Source organism: Lytechinus pictus, chromosome 2 (assembly GCF_037042905.1).
Source record: "Lytechinus pictus isolate F3 Inbred chromosome 2, Lp3.0, whole genome shotgun sequence".
NCBI lineage: Eukaryota > Metazoa > Echinodermata > Echinoidea > Temnopleuroida > Toxopneustidae > Lytechinus > Lytechinus pictus.
Genome location: NC_087246.1, coordinates 34377392 through 34398686, shown reverse-complemented (window position 1 = coordinate 34398686; position 21295 = coordinate 34377392). Strand labels below are relative to the sequence as shown.

General features: G+C 35.1%; 1 protein-coding gene across 1 annotated transcript; it reads left to right on the top strand.

Annotated features, from left to right (window-relative positions):
- The first annotated feature begins 11064 nt into the window (after positions 1-11064).
- Positions 11065-20387, top strand: LOC129254358 (coiled-coil domain-containing protein 92-like). Its single transcript, XM_054892819.2, has 3 exons — positions 11065-11373; positions 13623-13806; positions 14902-20387. Exons 2-3 carry the CDS (start codon positions 13635-13637, stop codon positions 15654-15656), a joined length of 927 nt encoding a protein of 308 aa, XP_054748794.2. The 5' UTR covers positions 11065-11373; positions 13623-13634; the 3' UTR covers positions 15657-20387.
- Positions 20388-21295: the final 908 nt, after the last annotated feature.

The window sequence follows — 21295 nt, the reverse complement described above, 5'->3', positions numbered from 1 at the left end:
ATAAGTGATTTAAATGTCCAGTTTTCAGGCCATAATATTAAGAGATTTCGCGCTCTCATTAGTCTTATTAGATTAATGAATAAGATATTAATTTAATAATCAAATTGTCCCTTTTTTCAGAATGGAATATCGGCAAGTTTCATCTCGTGCTTAGGAAGAAATATAGGAATATAGTCATCATTTTCATATGATGACATAATGTTCTTAGAATGTCCCGGTCCTATGTCAAAACTCAAGTAATAATAATGAAACATATCAGCTCCTTTTTTAACTCTGATCCATATCCACCTCACAAATTCCCTTCAAAGTGCTTGAAATACAGAGCTTGAATTGATCCTTTTTATCAGATCGGAATATAAAATATTTTAAGCTCGCGCTTCGCGCTCGCTTTATTGATTTTCATGATAAAAAAGGCATTTAGAATGCCCAGATTCTAGGTCGAAATCTGAAACACGCCCACGCATGTTTATTTAGATACGCTGCCTGTACTCTATTTAAATCATTATCAAGTTTCAGATCGCAGTATAAAAAAATTTGCTCGTGCATTGCGTTCGCATTATTAATGTAGGAAGATTTCAAATTACTCATCATTTTCATGATTTACCAAACATGAATAGAGTGTCCCATTTTTAGGTGTGAATCTCGATTTTTTTTTTCCGCTCGCGCTCGCATCAATTGTTTTGTTATATATACTTATCCTTTTCACGATTACAAAAAGTGCTCAGAATTTTTATTCATCGGGTATATAAATGTCAAAATTTTAAGCTCGCGCTTCGCGCTCGCATTATATTGATTGTTCAAATATGTAACGTCTTCATGGCTAACTGCAAGCAGCCGTTAACAGATCCTTTTTAGATCAGATCAAAACGTATATTGAAAATTATCTAATATTGTTGAATAAGCATCCAGTGGCGTAACAGGCGGGGGGGGGGCAGGGGGGGGCAAGTTGCCCCCCCCCCCTGGCGAATTTCACCGGGAAAATAAAAAAGGGAAAAAATAAAAGAGAGGGAGAAAGAAAGGGGAAGAAAAGAGGGAAAGGAAAGGAGGAAAAGGAAAGAGAAAGGGAAAAGTGGAAAGAAAACAAAAAATATATATTTTTTTTAAATGGATGTCCTTTAAATGGAAAAGGAAGGAAAGCGGGAAGAAGAACAAAAGAAGAGCATTTGAGAAAGAACAAATCATTCCGAAATAGACCTATGTAGTGCAATAGCATGATGGGAAAGATCACAAACTGACAAACAATAGCGGGAAATGAAGGTAGAATGGAATTAGTCAAAAGCTAAATTGGAAAACAAAGAAAAGGCACAAGAAATAAAAACTTAATAACACGACCGGGCTGACGAGGATAGATAATAAAGAGCGGGAAGAAAGATGGACTGCATACAACATTGTGCTATTAGCTTGCTCAATTTTATGCAAATAAGCTACCGGGGCTTAGCCCCAGACCCCAAGCAGTAGGGGCTCTTCATCTATGACCTTCAAATGGCTCTATTACGCCCCCTGTAGGGACCCTTCCTACATTAAGCTTTACGTTCAATCACTGGCGTACAGGCGGGGGAGGGTCTTGGTTCAACACCCAAGAGGAAATAAAAGAAATTATAGGAGACAACGTATAATGAAATGAATGGAAACAATGAAATGTGTTATTTGCTGAATATAATGGAGAAATCTATCACATAATTAGAATTTAATTTCAATAGGCAATTTTTTTCCAGCTCGCTTTGCTCGCTGGCGACTTTTTTTTTTTATACAAACTTTCCCACATTGCTATGTTTTGCCCCCTCAAAATATTTGGTTTAACTGGGTTGAATGAATGTGTTGTGTAAAAGCTATATTCTGTATATACCCGCGTTTTGATTAAATAGCTGCAATCTGCGAGGTTTAAATGGCTTTGATATCAAGAAGTTCCGGGGGCTCCGCCCCAGACCCCAACCGCATAGCACTGCCGTATATGAGTATGGAAGGGTTGGGCCATGGTCCCCAAAAGTTCTACCAAGAAAAAAGGAGGAAAGAAAGGCAAAGGAAAAGTGTAGGATATGATTTTATTTACTGAATATAATGTCAAAAAATATCTCAAAGTTATATTCTCATGAAAAGGTGATTTTTTTCTCGCTCGCTCCGCTCACTTGGGACTTATATTAAGCAGCTTTTTAGCACATGCGTCATACTGCGCCCCTCATTTTTGTTTTGTTTACTCTGCACGCTACTGCCGCAAATAATCCTGTTCACGTGGCGTACAGATCACAAAAAAAGGAATGGAAAGAGAAAAGAGTGAAATGTATTTTTTGGATATCATGTCAAAATCTATCACAAAATTTGATTTTTGTATTAAAATGTCAAAATTTTTGCTCGCTCGCTCGAAACTCTTTTTTTTTTCCAAAAGATAAATTCTGCCTGATACGCAATGTCTGGCCCTCTCAAAATCGTCGCCTCATTACACCATTACGCCTGTTCATACCATGATATGACCGGGAAATTTTTGGCTCTTGCCCCCCCCCCCCCCCCCTGGCCACCGACCCCTGTTACGCCGCTGTAAGCATCTCGTTTAGGATAAAAAAAACATTGCCCAGAATGTTTAAATGTTGGACAAAATACATGAAATAAAAAAATAGCTTGCGCTTTGCGCTCGCTCTATTTAAATACAGTAAGGCTTATGAGATTATTATATATTTATGTTGATTTACAAGAATAAAGCTTAGAAGTGACTATTAGGACTACCCCTTCAAAGAAACAAACAAAATCAACTTCGAGCGGCCGGTCGGGGAAAATGTGGCTGAACCCCCTCCCCCCCCCCCCCCTATTGGCGAAGGCTGGATCTGCTTTCTTTCTCTTTTTAAACTTCTTCTCCTTTTTCACTATTAAAAAATCGCAGATCGCTCTTTGAGAGACCGAGCTGGGAATGAACCTCACCTCTACCCCCCCCCCCCCCACCCCTTATAATGGCAAAGGCTTGATCTGCCCCTGAAATTGAACCCCTTGTTGAAAACCAGCCTGCTGTATACGGGCCTGTTTCTTAATCTGAACAATAATTATTTTGTGTCATTATCCTAAAGGTTCCTTAATTTGAGAATGAAAATATGGTTTGTTATTACGAAGGTTCGTTATTCCGAAGGTTCCGATATTCCGAAGATGAAGTACATAAGGTTCGTTACATCTAATGAACTATAAACCTACCTCATTTCGGACTATCGAACCTTTGGAAAAATGAACATTCAGAAACATAAAGCATTATATGTTTTTGAATTAACAATCCTTTGGAATATCAAACCTTAATAAAATTTCGGAATAACAAACGTGCATGATTGAGTTAGCGATTACTGTTATTTTAGCAAGGTGATGATGATAAACAAGGAAAGCGAATATCTGAGGCAAATATCGCAGGAACACGTGGTAATCTGTTATATTATATATGATTCTAGAGAATAAACATGGGATGCGATTTATGAGGATTCGATCGAACCTTTCGTAGAAAAAAAACATTTACGAAATGTGAACGTTAGATGTCATTGAACATGTTGAAAGCGTGTAGCAATATGATTTCAATTATATAATAGATTAATAATTCTTTATATTACCGTCGAACAAGCCGGCTGTGCTAACACTTTGCTCTAGAAGAACGCGTAAATGCTTTTATGCACAGAAGTTCCTTTTCAGGAAATCGAAATAACTTCTTCGTTTTAATGGCGATCAGTCAATTGACCATTTTCGCCACAGCTGTATTCTTTTCTTCTCTAAAACAAAACAACAACAAAAAGAAAAAAAAGAACAGACTCGTTTTTATTCCTTTTTGGGGGATTCTTTTCTGTATTTTTGTTTTCACTTTATTCTTATCTTATCTAATTTCATGGCTGTTATTTCCCCCCCCCCCCTTGTTTGGCAATCGAACAATTGGCTGTTTTGTCAGACACTTGATCTCTATCTCTATATGCGTAAGTATGATGAAATAAATCAATTTTGGTTTCATTGCTTTTTTCCTCTGTGTTTGGTGTTTGGTGGGGATTTTTTTACCTGATTGCTAAGAAAGCATGAATGCTTGTAAGCAAGCAACCAGAGGACCGACGGCTTAAGGTCCTCTCCGAAGGACCTGGTAATGAGGATTAATGCCTTACCAAAGGGCACTAGCGCACCAAGTGTGAATCGAACCCGGGTCACCAGAATACGAATCCCCCGCTCTACCGACTGAGCTATCGCGCCTGTCAGTTTTGATCATCACTAAAATGCATGTTAATGCATTTAAATGCGTTCATTGATATATATATATATAATATTCACAAAAGGTTTAGTATTATATATATATATATAGTATTATATATTATAATATTATAGTATTATATATACATAGTATTATATATATAGTATTATATATATATATAGTATTATATATTATAATATTATATATATATATATATATATATATAGTATTATATATATATATATATATATATATATATATATATAACAAATTGATTTTTGCATGAATTGATGTTTTCGAAAAATGTAATAAAATGGAAGAAAATAAATGTTTATTTGAATTTGAATCTCACATTTGTATAATTTGTCCCAAATATTATTTCATTATAATTGTATCTAAGCAATAGCTTTGATCCAGCTGAAGCATGGCGGCTTGTCATTGTTCAAAACTCACCTACACCCAACAAGGGAAATTTAATTGTTGGTGTCGAAAATCTGTCTAGCTGACGGTCAATCGGATCGGGTCGCCCTATAGCCACTAACCCGTCTCAGTGGTATTGTGGTTAAAGCACCGGTGTTCAAAGATGGGGACCCGGGTTCGATTCCTGGCAGAGACATTTTTCGGCATCACCAATATTTATCCAAAGGGCAGATAGCTCTGGGGAACCTTGATTTAAGCTACGCGTATTCTCTTCATTAATTTCTTTCACAATATTTAAATACAAGAGTAGCCAAAGCTGTTGTACATGTATAATTTCTCAAATTTATATACATATACACACATAATTTATATATATTAAAGGTAATGATAAAACCCACATTTTTTTCATTATATCCACTTAATTGGTACAAACGTGCTTACACAACCATACAATATATACACACTTAAAATGTTGGGCAACATACTGTCCACTGTGTTGGGTAATGTATGCTGGTAACAATATATATATATATATATATATATATATATATATATATATATATATATATATATATATATATATATATATATATCGTAAAGAAATGGATGAAGAGAACAATGGTAGGCGTAGCTTAAATCAAGGTTCCCCAGAGCTATCTACCCTTTGGATAACTTTACACATTTATATATAAATATATATATATATAATATTCTGGGCAATTATTATCCAATTGAGCAATTTTTTTACCAAATTATTAGTCATTATTTTAACCAATAGATGTGTGGACAGTATATTGCCCAGTGATGGTTTAAAAATTTATCTTTTTTGCCCATCCTTTTTAAGAGAGTACATATACCTCTAAAAAAATCACGACCAAGACAAAAAAAAAAGAAAAGGAAAGGGAAAAGGGTGAAATATATTATTTTCTGAATATTATGTCAACATTTTTGATCGCTCGCTTCGCTTCACCTGGCCCCCTCGAAAATTTTGGCTCATTATGCCTATTGCTTATGTACTATGAAAAAAGAGTACTATACTGTACGCATAGCCTCTTGTGTGTTTCAAAAGGTCGAGTCCATGTACCCAGAAAAGAATGATTTGAGTCAATAAAGAAAAATCTAACAATACGCAAAAAAAATCATTAAAATCGGAAGTAATAGCTATAGGTTTCGCTTATTTTTCAAAAGACAATATATGCACAACTCAATGTTATGAAAATGGGAGACCCGATTTCTTATTGTAATGGGCCAGCCGAGAAGATTCGCCGGCAATCCGCTCGAAGATGTCGTTGACGAAGCTGTTCATGATCGTCACTGGCCCGGCTAGAAATTCCGTTATTCCTATGATGTCACTCACTCGCTATTTATTTATTCTTTTTAATTATATTTCAATTCTATATTTCAATTTTTACAGATTTGACAAGTGAAGGTCTCTCTTTATTGAACCTTGAACTGTAAAGGACAAGTCCATCCCAACAAAAAGTTTATTTGAATAAAAAGAGAAAAATCCAACAAGCATAACACTGAAAATAAATCGGATGTAAAATAAGTAAGTTCTTATGACATTTTAAAGTTTCGCTTAAATTCACAAAACAGTTGTGCACATCCTGGTCGGTATGCAAATGAGGAGACTGATGATGTCATCCACTCACTATTTCTTTTGTATTTTATCATATGAAATATTGAATATTCTATTTTTTCCCTTATTGTCAAGTGAAACAACGATTAACTCCTCCCTGAACTTGTGGAATTAGCACTGTTTAAAGGGATGGTCCAGGCTGGAGATATTTATATCTCAATAAATAGAGTAAAATTCACAAAGCACAATGCTGAAGATTTTGATCAAAATTTGATAACAAAAAAACGAAGTTATTGAATTTCAAAGATTTGCGTTATTCCGGTGAAACAGTTCTAGGCATGTCTTTATGAATATTCATTAGGTGGGGTGATGATGTCATATCCCCACTTGTTCTTTTGTATTCTATAATATATGAAATTAGGTTTATTCAAATTTTTCTACCAATAACTAAAATAATTGGATTGACAACTGATTAAGTGCATTAATTATTCTTGCCGCAACTTATTTCATCATAATGGAGACACATCATTTACACACATGAAAAAATGAATCAATTATGATTTCATGTAATAACATAAGAAAAAGGAAAGTGGGGATGTGACATAATCAGCCCACCTAATGAATATTCATGGCGATGTGCATATAACTGTTTTCACAAAGTATTGATAAAATTTAAAATTCAATAACTTCGTTATTTGTTTTCCGACTTTGAGGATTTTTTCCCAGCATTTTGCGCTGTGGATTTTACTCTATTTATTTAGATACAAATATTTTCAGCCCGGACCATCCCTTTAATACTATATGGTTTAGTCAAGTTAGTCCTTGACCTTATTGTCAAATCTGTAAAAAATGAAATATTATACTATTCAAACAATTAAAAAAACCAAAGAAATAGTGAATGAGGGACACCATCGACTGGCTCATTTGCATGTCACTGAGTTGTGCATATCACTGTTTTGTGAAAAATGAGCAAAACTTTAAAATGTCATAATTAACTTTTTTATTTTACATCCGATTTTGATGACATTTTCAGTGTTATGCTAGTTTGATTTTTCTCTATTTAAATCAACATTTTTCTGGGGTAGACATGACCTTCAAGACAATTAGTTCCACATGGAACAATGGAGGAATAAAACTTTGTTTCACATGACATTGGAGAGAACAATATTTGAAATTGTCATATGATAACATACAAAACTAATAGTGAGTGGGTGATGTCAAGGCCATATGCAGAAATTTTTCACTGGGGGGAGGGGGCAGCACGTGTAAACTTTTTCCAAAAAATGAAAGCGAGCGAGCGAAGCGACCGAGCTTGTCATTGGGGCGATTTTGCATTTTGTCAAGTGAAATTGTAGGTTTGGTGCATACTTGTGGTGAATTTTGTTAAAATATTTCGGTAAAAATGTCTTTAAGATTTTAGAATTTCTGGGAGGGGGGGCAACTGCCCCCTGCCCCCCCCCCCCCCCGCTGCATACGGCCATGTGTGATGTCATTAGTCCCTTAATTTGCACACCGACCAGGATATGCATATAAATGATTGGTGAATATTATTATTTTGTTGGGACTAATAAATAAAAAAAATAATGCGATACGGTAACATGATGAAAAATGTTTTGCAATTCAAATGAATGAAAAAAATGTTTATATAAGATGAAAAATAAGTTGTATATGTGGCTTAATTGTGCGAATGATCATCGATATGGACAGGATCGACCCACCTACAGATTAAGTTCCAATCAGGGTCTGTGCCTGCAGACTACACGTAGTGCTAAGTGGCATAATCCCATAGAGATGTATACTAGTAACGCTAGAGGGCGTACTTCGTCAAATCGCTGTGATTACGTGGAGACCGTCCGCCATTGCTCGATAGGTATTCGCAGCCTGCCATGCGCGTACAGTACCTATGGGGCATGTACACGGATGAGCACAGAACATGACAAATTGATGACATATGAGCACGAAAGCATATGGAAAAGCAAAATTGTAAATATTGCACTGGATTAAAGTTCAAATACAACAAAAATCTAGCAAAACTGAGGTCAAAAGGCCTATATAGGCCTATCTATAGCGCACAATATAGGCCGATACAGCTATAATACAGGCAAACGATTTAAAGTCCCAATTGTTTTTGCTTAGGTAAAATTTCGATACATTAATATGACTTCTATTTTCTAATGATTTGGAAGAGATGAATATCAAAAATAACATTTAGGCCTAGGTCCTGATAAATAAATTTAATGTGTTTTAATATGATTTGATGTACATTAACCTAAGAAAATTCATAGGCCATATCACAGTGTCTGATGCATCTGAGACGCTGTATCGAAAAAAAAACCACGATTGTATTTTTATAGTTCATAGTTTCCTAATTACTATTATGCTGATTGCTGATAATTTATTTCTTCACTTTAGATAATTGTTATAATTCATTTTCCATATATATCTACACAATAGGGCCTATAATAACTCGATCCCTTTTCCCCATGTCTTACACGCTGATGTAAACCAACATCACAAAAACTCGCGAATCATAAAATGACTTTTTATTGATATTTGGAAATGATTTACGCATTGATTCAGTTAAAAATTGATGATTTAGATTTCCTTTGCTGGCAACCATCCCATCATATTTATAAATATGTATATAAAAGTATACTTTCTTACTTGCGATCAATGTATAGAAAAGTTTGTTGACAGCAAAATTTGCATATCAAATGCGCGCATGCAGTCGTACAATTTTGCAATGTGTACAGGAGGCCTAATGGGGGGTTGGATGTTTATGTACAGTCTTATTGCCTTGCAAACATTTTAAAACTTCGGAGAGTAAACAAATCACAATGCGCAAAACAATTTTACTTTGATTTTCTGGAAAGTATAGACTTGATTCTCCCCGGCTGAAAATATGCTGATCGGCAAACTGGCTGAAATATTTTGTTTATCGCCGTTGTTTCTGATCCTATAATGATTGGACCAATATCATGTGAACAAATCAAGGATAGAATAATAAGGAGAGGAAGAAGGGGGAGAAGGAGAGAAGAAAAGGGGCGGGATTATGATATATAATTTGTATTATACTATAAAGAATATTATTACTACTGCAAGAGTGTATAAAACTAATATCATGAAAGACATCAATGCAAACTTATCATAATTATGAAAACGGTTGCAAAATTGTGAGTACTAAAACCAAACATAATTATGAAACAATAATATTGCAAAAGTGACAATACTTGGAATAAGATATTAAAATCCTAATTTAATCTCAAATTTGATACCTGCCTTGAAATTGTGTTAATTAACTGTGTCTGTGTCGCTTGAATAAATGAACTTTATGGCAAATATTTGTCAGCACTGGCACCGGCCTAACATATAAACAGATAAACACGCGTTTTGAATATCCAGTTTTGTTTTTCATTTTAAAAGTATAACTGAATTTGATTTTCTAGTTTTCTTCCTTTAATGTCATTTGCTGGCCTATGGACCTGAGTTTGGTTATTCGATCAGTTTTTTTTAAATAAGATTTCCATGGATGAACAAAATTATTATATTATGTTACGGCGTCGCGGAATGATTTTGAAAGTGATGGGGTGTATAAAATCACAATAATTTATTATGTGTAATGTTCATTTTCATTTCAGGGAGGGGTCCGGTCGCGCCCCCTGTATTTTATTTTGATCAGTATGTTAAAGCGAATTTGCTTAGGTGTGTTTGTTATTTTAATTGCACACACGGCCCCTAAAAAGCGAATTAAAACAAATCTAACTTAAAGTGAAGGGAATTAAAACTGTCATTTTTGAAAAGTTTGAACAAATTAGGCTATATTCTCGACATTTTAAATCAATATTTTATTTTCGGGCCATATAGGCCTGCAGATTTTGGGGAATTTATTATGTTCCTATAAGAACAAAATCAGCACGTTCACCAAATAACACAAATTTCAACATTGATGGTGTAACGGGAGGCTCACCAAGAACAATAATGAGATGCCCTTTAATAGCGCATGTAGATCAAAACACTAACTTATACAGAATTATTGTACAACTTAATATATAAAAATGATAGGCCTATATTTCATACAAATTAAAGCAAGTTACATATCATGTAGGCCTATATAGAAATTACAAAATTATATCCAACATAAACATAGAATCAAAGGACGTATATGTGGGAAGGATGGAAGGAGGACGATGCAGTTAAAGGTAGGGAAATCCAGAGAAGGGCTAATATATATTCACTGCAGTCTTTTGAATTAATTGTCAATCTTTCTATTAATGTCCGCTGTATGTTTTTATTTTTATATGATTGTTTATATGATAGTATATCAACATTGTTATCTATTACAGGCCTATAAACGGACAGGTAAGTGCAAATTATTTAGAATTTCATCCCGAGAAATCAGGTTTTTAAAATGCCAAATTAATAGCATAATCCCCATGTAATCACTCTAATAGTGTAATGAGATGCAATTTGTCATTCATATTTTCGATTTTTATGAGGTTGTGTTCTTTTCTTCAAGATAAAGGCCGGAGACGGCACCCCTTTTCACAGCGTTACAACGCACGAGCTATGGGTACATCCGGGTACTTTTGCGAATCTATACCTATCGAGCAATGGCCGCCACGCTCCACACAATCACAGACGTTAAGTACGCGCGCCTATGGCGACTCCGCACTCTAGCGTAGTTAGTATACATCTCTATGCATAATCCTCAGTAAATGTCACTGCAAATTTAATTATATTTAATAGCAACTGTACTTAAATATTTTTGAAAATTAAATAATGTAAAAAATATATTTTTTAAAGATAATTATACTTTAGATATATATATTGGGTTATATTATTTCCAAATATTTAACTATTGGTGAAAGAGAGCCTTGCAATAATTTTTTTCTTTGTATTGTTTTGTTGTTGGCGACGGGAGCTCCGGCCACATACCAATTACGTAGCTACTGCAGCAGCCAGAGGCAGCAGCCCAGCCAGCATAGCACGGCTCAGCTCAGGGAAGCGCAGGCCGGCGAGAAGAGGGTACCGTATATCGATCCGTATATGGCCGCCGCTGATGTAAACACTACCACAGAAAACGGAATAGACGTGACAACGTATCTTAACCAGCTGGATCTTCACCTACATCGATTCCTTTGTCCATGTTTGAAATGTCCGATACATTCTTCGTAAGATTTTAGTAAGTAACAGCTAATTTTTTGCTTTAATAAGTTGAAATTTTGCCTATTTACGACTCCTAAAATTCGTTGATTTTTAATTTTGCCTGACTCAGAGTCAGACTGTCTCAGGCCTCAGTCTCACTCTCAGTTTTGGAGTATGAATTATGCTTATGAAATTGAAAGGGGGGGGGGCATGTCTGTCTGCTCACCTAACAATTTAACTTGAGGTTGAGATTAAACATGAATTTCATTTTATTTCACAAAAACTGTTACTGTGTTAGCTGAGAATGTTCCTCATTTTAATTCGTGTGCATGTGCCAAAAAATTCTTAAAAATTTAAGAAAAATGGATCTAACGTTAGATGAGATATTAGTTTTATTACAATTATTCATGTTATTATTAGGCCTAGAATCTATATGATTTTCTTGGATTCAGTTGGAAAAAACCTTGGCCAGTCATTTTCAAATTGAACAAAAATATGGTGCCCTATGGCTATAGTAATTTTAGTATGTCTGCGCATCCATTCACTAATAATAGAGTCGACTACACACGATTCTGGGATTTTGATGAGAAACTAAACTTAGGCTGCATTTGGAGGCCGTCACATGGAATGCCTAAAATTCCATATTTTCCCACCATTTTGAGTTGGATTTTATAAAGAACAACTAGGCCTATGTAAAATAATGTATTGCATGTGTACTAAAGGTTGTGGTCGTTGCGAATCGCGCATATACGTGGTAGGTCTACGTCTATGCGCAGACATGAGGTACTGCGCAGACTTGGGGGACCTTACCATATAATTTATTATTGACCGATTCTGTTCCATTTGCATTGCCATCGCATAGAACATGGACTTGCTTGGGCAGTCATGACAAAAAAATGGAAATGGAATACAGTATACCCAGTTGTTGTGTGTCCGGACGATCAATTTTAGAAAGTCATTTGGAAAAATTTACAAGCGAAGTTTCATAAATTTTTAATAAAAATGTTAGGAAATATTATAGAGAACAAAAGAGAAGATGCTTACATGTACTGGTACAACTATTGAATTCAAATTTTTAGTGTACTAATCCAAAGACAAAAAAGGGCTTCAAAAATGTGTCTGGACACCCAACCCCCCTTCCTACATGTACATAACAAACACAGCCACAGGGCTCCTTCTCTATGCATGTACGCGTATCTGTCGATTCTAGGGGAATCTAGCAAAAAAAGATGCATGACAACCACAGACATTACACATGCAGAACATAGAAAGATATTAATGAAAAATCCAACTCAAAATGGTGGAAAAATAAAGAATTTCATGAGACGGCCTCAAAATGTAGCCTTTTACATAGAAATCCCAGAATCATGTGTAAAGTTAATTGTTTTGTTCAATCTGAAAATGACCAGCCGAGGTTTTTTCCAAGAAAGTCATATATTGCTCTCAAATTTTATGAGATGTTTGGCATACTTACTCATAATAATGACCATTATCAACTGAAAATTATCTTGAAATTAAAGAAAAATCATGATTAATGTTATTGTTGTTGGGTGCACAGACATGCCCCCCTTCATAGTTATGATTTTACGTACCGTAACTTGATGTAGACCTCCATAACATACTAAATGTTTCCTCCAATAAAAACTATTTTTAAATTTGAAATTAATGATTGCCAGTACTCTACTAGTCTAACAGCTTTTGGAGCTGGCACTGGTACATGTATGATGGAGCGACGATATTTGTCAGATATTTTTATGAATAAATATGAAGGTGATATTCAATAAAAAATCTCATACTAGTTTCCGCAAAGTCAACTAAAAACATAATTACCTAAATGACCGAATAGACAGCAAGTTCCTAATAATGTAGTGTTAAAATCGCTGGATGGAAATATTATATTATAAGTAGGACAAAGGATTTCACAGGTTTCGCTGGTATCTCAATCTCAAATTTCTATTCAAGATTGACAAGTGCATGCTGACTTGAAGTGGGGTCATAAGGCTGTGACCTTCACACTTACAAGTTAATTGCAAAGTTATTATGGCACACATAAAAGGCCAATATGAGAGGGGCATTTTAAAATAAGGCGTCCATACCAAGGCCTTCTAGATGATTAATTTAAGTATCTACAATTTCCCCCCTTTTGTTTTTTATTTTCCCTTGTACTGCTTGGGGGCATGCTCCCCTTGCCTCATACTCCACTGCATACATACATAACATGTACATGTATGTTTTGCAAGAGCTATCTGAATATTTGAACTACTATCATTTGTTTATATTCTGTAGGGAGAATAAAGAATGGCTGCTCCGGTGGAGGTAAAGCTGAGGAATGCAGAGAGCTCGATTCTCTTCATGCAGCAGGAGCATGCAAAGACACTCCAGGCCCTCCACCAGGAACTCCACAAGCTGCAGAAGAAATGTGCTGAACTCAACTTTGAACTTGCCATGAAAAGTGATGATGTCGATGAAGGTATGCATGCCCAAAGGCGGTCTTGTTTTTGGTTTTTTTCTTGAGTTATTTTTGTAATACTGTTAGACAGTGCATGCATGCATTTTTGCCCATGCCACTGTTGGTTAAGAATAAGATCTACAAAAATTGTAACACATTTATGTACAGGAAAGAAAGAAAAATATCTTATCTTACATTAACACGATGTGTGTTGATTTTCTTTTTGCTGTTGTCTGCATAGCAGAAGTGAGACACACAGGTAGGCACTGCATTGGCTGCATCAGCATCAAATCTCAAACGAAATTTTTGGTTTGAAAATTTAAGTCCTTGTTCAGTAAGTCTTGGACAAACCTGGAAGGGTTATCAAGTGTCACATCAGAATAGAAAATTTTACAAAATACTAAGATGTTAATGTTAAATATTATTTTGATTTTGTACACATGTGAAAGGTAATCAGGTAATGCTAAATTGAATTTAAAGATGATTTCAAAAATGTAAGCTCCTAATCCATGAAGCATCAACTCAAAACTAAGACAGATGTACTGTAAATATACCCCTACTTCATGATCTGCACTGGCTTTCTGTATGTCAGCAAATTAAATTCAAAATTATGCTGTTCACATTTAAGATACTGCATGGCATGTCTCCTTATTATCTCGGTGATACTCCTAACTTTGAAATCACCCACCCAGTCTTACAGACTTCAGAGTTCTCATGACACCATGCTCCTCAGTCCTCAGTCACCCACCTTTAGAAATAAAGATTACACTAGGTGATCGTGCCTTTGTTAGTGCTGCACCCGAACGCTGAAATAGTCTCCCTTCCTCAATAAGAAGCGCATTATCTATTACCTTGTTCAAAACTAAGCTAAAAACCTGCCTTTTTTAAGAGAGTTTCAATAAATAAGTGACTTTTTGGTATAAAATTTGTAGAGACAGTAGGCTCCCCTCTTAATTATAAATTAATCGTACTTTTGTGTATTTATTTTGTTAACTGTTTTACATTTTGAATATTGTAATGCGCAGTTGAGTATTTATACATGTAGAAATTGCGCAATATAAATTATGTACAATTATTGTTATTATTACTGTTCATGTTTTCCATTTTCTTTCACAGAGAAATACAAGAGTGAGATTGAGGCTTTAACGGCGAAACTGGGCGAGAAGGAGAAAGAATGCAACCAATTAAAAACAGATAGAGACACCAACCATGATAGGTTGAATGAACTAGAACAGCAGATGAAGGTGAGAGAGAAAATATTTCAAGACGACCTTGCCCAAAGGCAGCAAAAGATTTTGACTTTGACGGCAGAGCTGGAGCAGCGCTCCGGTACGATTGCCTACCTGACTACCCAGCTTCATCAGCTCAAACGGAAAGAAATTAAACCAACAGTAGAACACGTTAGGAGTGATCCAGAGAGGAATCAGAGCCCTGCGCCTCCCAAAGACCCGGCCCCTCCCAGGACCCGGCGATATAATATTCGCACCGGAAATGGTCCCGTCAAAGGGGTACATCCCGTGAACTGCTTACGCAACGATGCCAACATTCCCCAACCAAGTCAAGTGCAATCTCACATGTTCAGCCGCTTTCGCCGCATCGGACCGCCCCCGAAGACAGCGAACCCCGTCTTGAGGAGCAGGGGATGCGAGGGGGTGCGGGATGTTACCGCCTTTATCGCCCATGTGGACACCCAAGGGAGGGAGGTTGAAGTGAAGCCTGTACCCTCTATCTTGCCCCCCATTACCCCCCAGGATGCAGTGAGAAGAGAATATTCCCTGTCCGCAGAGATCGAGACTTTGGCCATTGACAAGCCTTACGGTGCCGATAGTTCTCTTAGGTCACCTAATCACTCCCCATTACACACAGACTAAATCATTTTCACTTCTAACAAAAGCAAAAACATTTCCTACCCGAGCTAGCAGCTTTATTCATGATCACAGTGCTTAAAGTAAGAAAGCTTTCTTAATTAATACATATCAAATGTACTTACTGACATGATTTTTGCTTTACTGATTGCAGTATAATCGCAGACAATACCTTGGAACTGCATGCACATTTTCACAGGTCTGAAATATCAACCAATCATTTATGTGAAGATTTATATACCTGCACTGTCAAAACAAACATAGTAGGCGTTTGCAGTGTGGTACATCCTACATGTACCTCTCAAGTGGTTGACATTTATCTGAATAATTGGTCAACTATTTTCTCTATGAAGGTAACCATAACCTTGAAATGGTTTTTCATAATTTTAGCTCAAAATTCTTCCTTTCGAGAAGTATGTATTCGTATCAAGCCCGATTCATTTGATTGTTTAATGTTTTCTTGCCATACATATTTGATGTATTCAAATTGTGAATTATGATGTCAAATCTTCCATTTTCTTCTGCCTTGAAATCTTGAAATCATGGTTACACATCAGAAATGTATCTGTTTGGGATATAAGTTTTGTGATTTTGCAATGCTTTGATAGGTGTGTATAATTTTGATGTGTAGTGTTGGACCATGAAGAATATACAAAAAATCAACAGTGAGTTGACAAGCAGAAGGCCTTTACTAAAAAAAAAGGAATGCGTTAGAGTAAATGTGAAATACATTTATAGAAAAGTAATTTTGTTAAGTTTTCTATCAAGAAATATATCAATTACTCAAATTAAATGAATCTAAGAGTCTCATTAAGCTCATGATTAAAAAAGAGCACCTTTTAATTGTGAAAGTCGGAATGAAAGAAATGCTGTAACATTCCTCAAGTGTCGAGTTATGTCCTTCTGCATGTCAACCCCTCATACTGATCACCTTGATGATGTAAATATTTTTTCTCTGACGCTTTTTAAGTCTGAATTGAAAATAATTATTTTTTCTGTCTTATAGAGAGGCATTAAGAGGAAGATTATTCTGCTTGCAGTTTATAAACTTGAGATGAATAAATTGACAAGTGGATTCATTTTTTTACCAATCATGAGAAATACATGACAAATAGAACTTAGATAAGAGATAAACTATTACATTTTAAATGTGAGTGTATTTTTAACTGGAGAAGTAGTTATTGTGGCTTTTTATGTACATGTCAGTGTTTACTGGTTAGTAATCTGTATGTACATATAAATCAATTAAAAAATCCTCATAATTTTAATTCCATGTTTATACACTTACAGTGGTATTCAATAGGGTTTTAAACTAGACTATACTAATTTTTGTGTGCACAGTACATGTTAATGGGGATGTTAAATATTCTCAAACTTTGTAGGAAAATTTGTGCCAGGTATTGTTGTGATTTGGAAACTTACAGATTGTCCTATTTTCTTTTACAGTATATGTATTTTCACTACTTTCATTGGGTATTGCAACAAATTTTCAAGATATAGGGAATAATCCTAGACATGAATTGTAGCTACTTGCATGTAGTCTTGCAATATGCACATCTAGTTGGCCGTGTATGTCGTAATGCGGTTGTTACTAGAATATCTTGCTTTAAGCATATAATCTGTATGACTAAATAAAAAGAAAACACCCCCCCTTACAATTGCTTAATGTTGGAATTTGAGGAGAACTTAAAGAAAAACCAAGATACGAATTAAAGCTATATAATTCTCAGCTAGTTTATATTTCTGCATCAATTGTTACAAATGGAAGTGAAACAGAGTGATAATTATCTAAATCATTTTGAAGTGAGTATATTTTGCTGAAGAAAGACCCAAATTACATTTACCCAAATCTATCTACCCTGATTGCTTCTAAAATACATCAATTATGAATGTAATGGCCACCGCACACCTTACGACTGTTCCCGATCAGATTTTGGAACAAATCGCATTTTGCTCAGTTTCTGAAAATGTGAATAGAACATATCATTTTATTTGAGGTTTAAATTAATTGAAAAAATGCTTACATAACCATTTTGAAAGATTGCAAGCCTTTATTTCGGAGTAAAGGCCAAATTAGTTTCAAATCGTAGCCAATCGTGCGACTGCTATGACGTCATTACGACTAGATATTCAATTCGCTTTTATTCTAATAAGGATGATAGCATAGTCACAGATTTGAACATAGGTATTCGTGCGATGATTTAGAACATTACACAGTAAGATATTCCAAGTCTCAAAGTTAGCATCAAATTCTACTACATTTTATTCTGAAATCGGATCGCAGACCAATCATAAGGTGTGCGGTCGCCTTAATGTGCACTTGCAATATCCTGTTCAAGAACCATTGCAAATGGATTCTGATCAGTTTTATTGAAGTTGCGTGGATGGTAAAGATTTAACTTAACGTTATAATTTTACATGGCAATACATTGTACATGGTAGTGTGTACAACAAGTATGTATGTTCATGTGATTTGCCTAGTGACTGGGTGACGTTATTGTATGTTGTATTGTAACTTCTGAAGGTTTCCATGGTGAAGAATGGTGTAGTAGGTTTCACTGTACACCATGTATCTTTCTTGGGCAATTTGTTGAACTCGACGTTTCGACAAGTGTGTTCTTGACGTCTTCAGGAGAATGTATTTGTATGTGTTGTATTTGTGAGCATCTTCTTTCACTTGCACATGTTGTGTGACAGTATTCATTTGTCATATGTACATCTATTTATGTTTTAAAACTATAAACTCTTTTTAGAGAAAAGAAAGTAAATTGTAATTCTGTATTCGTTGTTTTTTTCCCCCGGAATTGATTATTGACTGAAAATATCTGAATGAGAGCGTTAGGGGGAAAATAAAAACTTTTTTTCATTACATTTAACCTGTTATACACTTTAATCAGGTGGTCCCTATACAAAGCATGTGGGGATCACAGTTAAATGAGTTAATCATCAGATTGAATTGATGTTTATGTTAAATGATACACCTTATTAAGACTACCATTCAATTTTTGAGCGACATACTTTGATAGTATTAGTAAACAAATAATACACATCTGTGATGGCGAATTACACCCACATGGTACTTTTGGAACAGTTCAAACATTTTGTCTATTTCAAGGTAACAGTTGTGTATAATACCTGAGCAAACATGATGTATATTACAGCAAGGCTCCACACTAACATTTTTTCTTGGTGGCCGGATTGGTCCATCAAAATCATCAATATCATATTTTGGTGGCCCGCAAAGCAAATTTAGTGGCCCTAAAAACCGAAAACACTACAATTTATGAAAACTTTGGTAACCCAACAGGGCCACCAAGTGTTGGTATTTGCATAATTTTGGTGGCCCGACTCTCATTTTATTTGCCCCGGGCCACTGCTAAGGTCAAGCCCTGATTACAGCATGTTTTATAAGATTATAGTGATGTGGATTTCTGTATGATAAACCATTTTCATCGCAAAACCTTGACCTTGTATTTGTGATTAAGTTATAATTCTTTGTTTCGTTTTTTTTTCTTTCTGAGACACACTGTATAACAACAATCAGAAATGCAGTGGTCATACATGTTTCTGTACTGTATCAATACAGATTCATTGTAGAAAACTACAATTATTGAATGAAATGTCTGTTGGAGTTTCTTTGGATGTTTCATTTTAAAGCCATTCATCCGTTGCACGTATGACTTTATGAACGACTGAAACATGCTCTTGTATTAAATGTGACACTGGTCAGTGGTCCCCAAGGATACCGCTTGTGATTGTAACAAAGTTGGAGTGAATTCCTATAAACCCTGATTAAGTTTGGACAAGTGATAAACTTTACATTGAAGTGTTTGCTACCAAGAGGAATTTTAATCTGACACAGATCATATTTAGCATGGTCGAGCATACTATACTTGTACTTAAAGGACAAGTCCACCCCAACAAGAAGTTGATTTGAATAAAAAGAGAAAAATCCAACAAGCATAACACTGAAAATGTCATCAAAATCGGATGTAAAATAAGAAAGTTATGACATTTTAAAGTTTCGCTTAATTTCACAAAACAGTTATATGCACATCCTGGCTGGTATGCAAATGAGGAGACTATGACGTCATCCACTCACTATTTCTTTTGTATTTTATTATGTCAAATATGAAATATTCTACTTTTCTCCTCATTGGCAAGTGATACAACGATTAATTCCTCCCTGAACATGTGGCATCATCATTGTTTAATACTATATGTTTCAGTCAAGTTGCTCCTTATTGTCAAATCTATAAAAAATGAAATATTGTATAATCCAAACAATAAAAAACAAAAGAAATAGTGAGTGATGGACATCATCGACTGACCCACCTAGTTGTGCATATCACTGTTTTGTGAAAAATAAGCGAAATTTTAAAATGTCATAACTTTCTTATTTTACATCCGATTTTGATGAAATTTTCAGCACTATACTAGTTTGATTTTTCTTTATTTATTCAAGTCAGCATTTTCCTGAGGTGGACTTGACCTTTAAAGTCATGCTCAACAGTACCAACAGCTTAACCATACTTCTTCCTGATGGGCCATCGGTGAAGAGACTTTGCCATTCTTTCATGAAGATAGTGGCCTCTTTACGCTGTAATTTAGACTTACCATCCACGAATTTTGTGAACTTTCCAATGAAGCTGAGAAAGGATTCTTTTCAAAATGTTTGGTATCTTAAAGATACACTGTATTTCTTCTGAATAAAGATTACACATAATATATTGCAAATTCGGTGTAAATTGCGAATAGATTTATTGTACCAGCTATATTATTGTATGATAATATAATATACCATGAGAGTGATTAGGAACAAATTGGACATATTTTGCCTCTCTGCATTACATTTATGTCATAAAAATGGCCTCATTATGTCCGTTCATGATACTGTCTATTTCCATTTTAATTGAACTGAAACTCTTGTTTTATTTTTTTTTCTCATCTGGCTGTTCCTATTCGCGCTTATGGGCAGCATCACACGTGGGGAGGGGGAGTTTACCACCAATATGATGTTTCAAATAGGGGGGCAAGAAAAGGAAAAAGAGGAGATCGTCAAAACAAGAAGTCTGGATTGCGTAACTAAATAGTGCCCCTATTATTCAATTGCAAATATATCAATAATGATGAGAAAATTGTGTCACCTTTATGTCATTTTGTTAAGGAGTTATGGATTTTTAAAAATTATTTTGAAATTTTGTAGTCACGTGAGCAACCCTATATGTCATGTGATATACATTCCATAAAGTGCTTTTTTTCCAGAAACTTTAAAGTGATGTCACCTGTTACTCATTACACACACATTCATACACGCTTCTACGAGAAAAATATTTGTAGTAATGAACTAAAAGAAAATTTCAATTCTTAAACTTATAAGAAAAAAAATTACATATTGGGGAGCTGCTTGCATATGACGATAAACATTATTAAGACCCCCTAAATGTTATTCTCTTATTGGTCTTTTGACAAACCTTCCTTGGTAGGCCTGTTGATAGAATCTTTCTCTTTTTATGAACATCAGCTTGATGTCTGATGGTTTTTACAACATCTACGTAGACGCTTTTTGGAACGTACAGAACGTATTGTTAAATGCCCTTCATGACAATGAAGTCTTATTCGAGGGTAGGGTGAATCGAAACAGC